Source organism: Lucilia cuprina, unplaced genomic scaffold (assembly GCF_022045245.1).
Source record: "Lucilia cuprina isolate Lc7/37 unplaced genomic scaffold, ASM2204524v1 Scaffold_2152, whole genome shotgun sequence".
Taxonomy (NCBI): domain Eukaryota; kingdom Metazoa; phylum Arthropoda; class Insecta; order Diptera; family Calliphoridae; genus Lucilia; species Lucilia cuprina.
Genome location: NW_025807099.1, coordinates 844 through 6,501, shown reverse-complemented (window position 1 = coordinate 6,501; position 5,658 = coordinate 844). Strand labels below are relative to the sequence as shown.

At 27.3% G+C, this 5,658-nt stretch overlaps 1 protein-coding gene across 1 annotated transcript; it reads left to right on the top strand.

Annotated features, from left to right (window-relative positions):
* Positions 1-996: 996 nt before the first annotated feature.
* LOC111688962 (myb-like protein I) lies at positions 997-1,729 on the top strand (the record flags this gene model as incomplete). The annotated part of the gene is made up of 1 exon (XM_046955944.1): positions 997-1,729. A coding segment is annotated over one exon (718 nt), but the record flags the coding sequence as incomplete, so codon positions are not given.
* Between the last annotated feature and the right edge of the window lie 3,929 nt (positions 1,730-5,658).

Here is a 5,658-nt window from a genome sequence, read left to right as displayed (position 1 = left end):
TAGTCTAGTCTATAGTCTAGTCTATAGTCTAGTCTATAGTCTAGTCTATAGTCTAGTCTATAGTCTAGTCTATAGTCTAGTCTATAGTCTAGTCTATAGTCTATTGTTTAGTCTATAGTCTAGTCTATAGTCTAGTACATAGTCTAGTCTATAGTCTAATCTATAGTCTAGTCTATAGTCTAGTCTATAGTCTAGTCTATAGTCTAGTCTATAGTCTAGTCTATAGTCTAGTCTATAGTCTAGTCTATAGTCTAGTCTATAGTCTAGTCTATAGTCTAGTCTATAGTCTAGTATATAGTATTGTCTATAGTCTAGGCTATAGTCTTTTCCATGGCCTTGTCTATTATATAGTTTAGTCTATAGTTTAGCGTATAGTGTGGTCTACAGTATAGTTTATAGTCTAGTCTGTTATCTAGTCTATAGTCTAGTCTCTATATAGTCTAGTTTATAGTCTAGTCTATATTCTAGTCTATAATCTAGTCAATTGTCTAGTCTATAGTCTTCTATTAAGTCTAGTCTGCAATCTTGTCCATTGTATAGACAAAATATCCATTGTCCTAGCAATATTTAGTCTGTAATCTAGTTTATTTCACAATCTGAGTGCAATTTTCTATAAAAAAAATTCAGAATTGAAGAACCATTTCTCAAAATATGAGTATCATTTTCTATAGAAAATTTCTCAGAATCTAAATACCATTTGTTTCAAAAACTTAACGTAGATTTTCGTACAGAAATTTTATATTGTTTAATTATTGGTAAAAATTCAACTTTTTTTTATAAAATTTAATATTTATTAATATTTGTTATATTAACTTCCGTTGGAATACTCTCCCATTTCACATTCACTGACATTACCACAGATGTCGCTATAACCAAAGTTTTCTTTAAAACAGAAATAGCTTTATAGTCGCAAAAGCTCTTATAAAAACAAACTTTTCACCACAAAAGCTTTTGCTTTAAAAATCATATAAAAAGCTTATTTTGAAAGCTTATTATTATTTATTTTGTTTTTATTTGTTTTTCTTTTCTTTTTTTCTATCATTTAGGTGAGGAATCATATTACAACAATTCGAACGCCGTTAATAATTCCAGCAACAATGGCAACGGTACGTTACACTCCTCAAACGTCCAAAATAATTCCATGCTTAATGCTACCACCGGTGGTAGCAACATTGGCAATAGTATTAATTCTTCCCAACAGCTGCAGCAGCAGCAACAACAAGTTAACAATGCGTTAGCGATACAATTTCAAAGCAACAACATGCATAATGGTTCAGGTGGTAGTGGTGGTGGAAGTGGTGGCCAATCTTCTAATAATCCTGCCTCCAATTTACAAAATAATAATTCAACCTCAAACTCACAGACGAATAACGGTAGTGGTGGCAATGCCACCAACAACAACAACAATAACAGTAACAATAATAACAGCAACAATACAATTTCCGGTAATAACGCAAATGAAAATTCTACATCCGGTGGTGTTGGTGTGCCACATTCACAATCGGCTCCACATCAATTGGGCAACCAACAGCAGTTACAACAACCACCGCCATTGACACCATTGGCTCAGCATCATCAGGCGTTGGCGCAACAGTTGCAGCAACGATTTGCCATCAGCAATAATAGTAATGGTGAGTGCTTTTTTCTTCTTATTTTTATTATTTATTATTTTTTTTTTCTTTTTTATATTTTTATTTATTCTATAATTTATTAGTTTCATATTACAACAATAACATTAAAGTAAGAAGAATTTGTTTTTGTTGTACAATTTTTTTCTATAAAAACTGTTGGATACTTGTTTAACAGCTGGTTATATATATTTGCTAAGGACTCTTTGGAAAAGGACATTTATTTTTCTTTCATGTTTTATGACTTAAGTTTTTTTCTTTCTATTTCTACTACTTTTTGTTATTGTCTTCGTCATTATTGTTATTATTGTTGTTGGGGTTGTTGTTGAATTGATGTTGTCGTTGTTGTTGTTGCCGCTGCTGCTTAGCTTTATTAATTCAACATGTGAATTAGAAATGTTGTTCCACTTTTTCGTTTTTGTTGCTATTTATCACAAATTTCTTTTTTCACTTATTTTTTTAGGAAATAATAATAAAAAATAAAGTCATGTCATGCCATGCCAGCCTGTGTTGTCTCCAACACATTTCTTTTGTTCCCTTGTTTAGCGTCCAATAAAAAAGTTTTTCATTGTTGTCTTCTCTTTTCTTATTTATCTGTTGAAAATTACTCTAAAAAAACTTATAAATGAAAAGTGAAATTTAATAAAAGAATAAAAAATTATAATCAGATTTTTAGAATAATTTTTTTTCTGAAGTTTTCTTAAAATGGAGAGAAATTTTCTCATATTGGATGAAATTTTCTGAAGAAAATACCTCTCATGTTATCGGAAATTTTTCTATAGAGAATGTTTCTAAAATTGGAAGATATTTTCTGTATAGAATGTTTCTTAGATTGAGAGATATTTTCTACAAAGAATATTTCTCGGATTATAAGAGAAAATGTATCTCAATTTATGGGAATTTTCTATAAAAATGTGATTCAGAGTGAGAGATATTTTATACGGAAAATATGTCTTACATTTTGAACAATTTTCTATAGAAAATTGAGCTCATATGGGGAGAAATTTTCTTTTGAAAAAGTGTCTCAGATTCTGAGAAGTTTCCTACAGAAAATTTGTGAGAATTTTTCTATAGAAAATGTGGCTCAGATTGTGAAAGATTTTCTGTAGAAAATTGTTCTCAAATTGAAAGATATTTTTTACAGAAAATGTGTCTAAGATGGTGAGAAATTTTCTATAGAAAATTGTACTCAGATGGAGAGAAATTTTCTCAAATTTGAAGAAATTTTCTATAGAAACAGTGTCTCAGATCTTAAAAAATTTTCTACTGAAAATGTGACTCAAATTATGGAATTTTTTTTTAGAAAATTGTACCTAGATGGAGAGAAATGTCTCTGATTGAAAGAAATTTTCTGTAGAAAATATGTCTCAATTTGTGATAAATTTTCTATAGAAAATTGTTTCAGGTTGTGAGAAATTTTCTATAGAAAATGTTTCTCAGATTGAGAGATTTTTTCTTTAGAAAAATTTTCTCAAATTGAGAAATATCTATAGAAAAAGTGTCTTAGATTGTGGCAAATTCTTCATAGATAATTTCTCTCAGATTGAGAGACATTTTCTTCAGAAGATGTGTGCTAGATTGTGAAAAATTTTCTATACAAAACGTTTCTCAGATTCTGAGGAATTTTCTACAAAAAATATGACTCAGATTTAGTGAGTTCTTCTATAGAAAATTATACTTTGATGTAGAAAAGTTTTCTTTGATTGAAAGAAATTTTGTGTAGAAAATATATATTTCAAATTATGAGAAATTCTCTATAAAAGATAATTCCCAAGTTGTAAGAAATTTTCTATAGAAAATGTGTCTGAGATTGAGAGATATTTTCTATAGAAAAAGTGATTCAGATTATGACAAATTCTCCATAGAAAATTGTTCTTAGATTGAGAGATATTTTCTATAGAAAATGTGTGTTAGATTGTGAAAAATTTCTATAGAAGTGACTCTGATTTTGAGACATTTTCTACACAAAATATGACTCAGATTTAGGGAATTTTTCTATGGCAAATTATACTGTGTGAGAAATTTTCTTTATAAATTGTTTCCAAGTTGTGAGAAATTTTCTATAGAAAATTGTTCTCAGATTGTGAGATATTTTCTTTGGAAAATGTGGCTCAGTAAGGGGGATATTTTCTATAGAAAATTTTTCTTAGAATGGGAGAAATTTTTATAGGAAATTGTTCTCTGATTGTAAGAAATTTTCTATAGAAAATTATTCTCAGATTGTGAGAAATTTTCCATAGAAAACTATTTTCAGATTGTGAGAAATTTTCTATAGAAAATTGTTCTCGGATTGTAAAAAATTTTCTATAGAAAATTGTTCTCAGATTGTGAGAAATTTTCTATAGAAAATTGTTTTCAAATTGTGAGAAATTTTCTATTGACAATAATTCTCAGTTTGTAAGAAATTTTCTATAGAAAATAATTCTCAAATTTTGAGAAATTTTCCATAGAAAATACCTCTCAGATTGTGAGAAAATTTCCATAGAAAACTATTCTCAGATTATGTGAAATTTTCTATTGAAAATAATTCTCATATTGTGAGAAATTTTCTATAGAACATTGTTCTCAGATTGTGAGAAATTTTCCATAGAAAATTATTTTCAGATTGTGAGAAATTTTCCATAGAAAATTATTCTCAGATTGTGAGAAATTTTCTCTGATTTATTTTGATAAATATTGGTTTTTCTTTTAAAATTTTTTTATTTTTTTTTTTTTTGTTTTTGTTAATGCACATGTTCATTTATTTGTTTATTGTTTGTTTTTCCTTTCTAATATTTGTTTAAATTTAATGAAAAAACAATAAAGTAATTGTTGTTGGTTTCGTCATAGTTTATGGCAGAAAATATTTAGTATTTACTTGTGAAACTTGCAATTCTCTTATCAAAAGTTTAATAAAATATTTTAAAAATTTAAGAGAGGAGAAGAGAGTGGTTTGTTTTTAAAACATGAAGTAGAGTTGCCACCTGGGAAGAAAAAGTAAAGGGAAAGTAATTCGGCATTATGATTTAAATTGAATTGATTTACACACCTTGGATGTAACACGATTTTAAGTTGATTTTCAAAAATTTTTGTAAAATTCAAATTAAAAAAATTTTTAAAAATTGCATAATCTGGCAATACTAAAAGTAATTTACACAATGCTATTGGCAACATTTAACGTTATAAATGAAGTTTTTTGTACTCTTTTGTTTAGCACAATACTCTTTGTTTGTCTTCATTTTTCAAGCAATCTCTACCTTTTTCGCTCTCTCTCTCTTTCACTTGTATTTTCATTCATATTCATTCTTTACATTTTATCATGATTGTTTATAGCAAAAATTATTATGCGTTTTTTGTTATTTTATTTTTCGCATATACCCGCCTTCAATGAACTCAAAACTTAGTTCGCGTTTATTATACGCAGCGTACGGCGGTTTATATTCGTTCATGTTTTTTGTACTCGTAATATAGAAAAAAAATTTAAACAAATTATTAATTATATATAAATAAAATAGTTCTGTGTAAAAAAAATTGTGATAATCTCTACAATGCTTTTTTTATTTTGTAAATTAAATAACACCAATTTAAAGTAAAACAAGAAAAATAAATGAAATAAATCATTATACTAGAGAAAAAGGAAAAATAAGTTGATAAAAAGCCAGAAAAAATAATTAAAACAAGAAAAGTAAAAAATATATAAAATTAATAAAATTAAAGTAAATAAGGCAATAATTATAAAAATTTTAAAGAAAAGTAAGAAAAAAATCTAACAAGAAAATTTCAGCAGCAGCCATTAAAGGCTTAAAAGTGGAAAAATAATGTAAAAAAATAAGAAAAATCTACTTTTTAAAGGTAGAATTTTTCATATGCCAAAGTCTGTCTGTGTGTATGTGTGCTAAAACTACACGTGTATAAGTGTTTGTGTTGTAATTTAGCGTTTATGCAAAAAGTGAAAAAAAACAACATGATTTTGTTGTTATTACAACATTGTTAGTGTGTGTGTGTTCTTTTTCCTTTTCTCAACAATTTCTTTCATATTTCTCTTACTTTC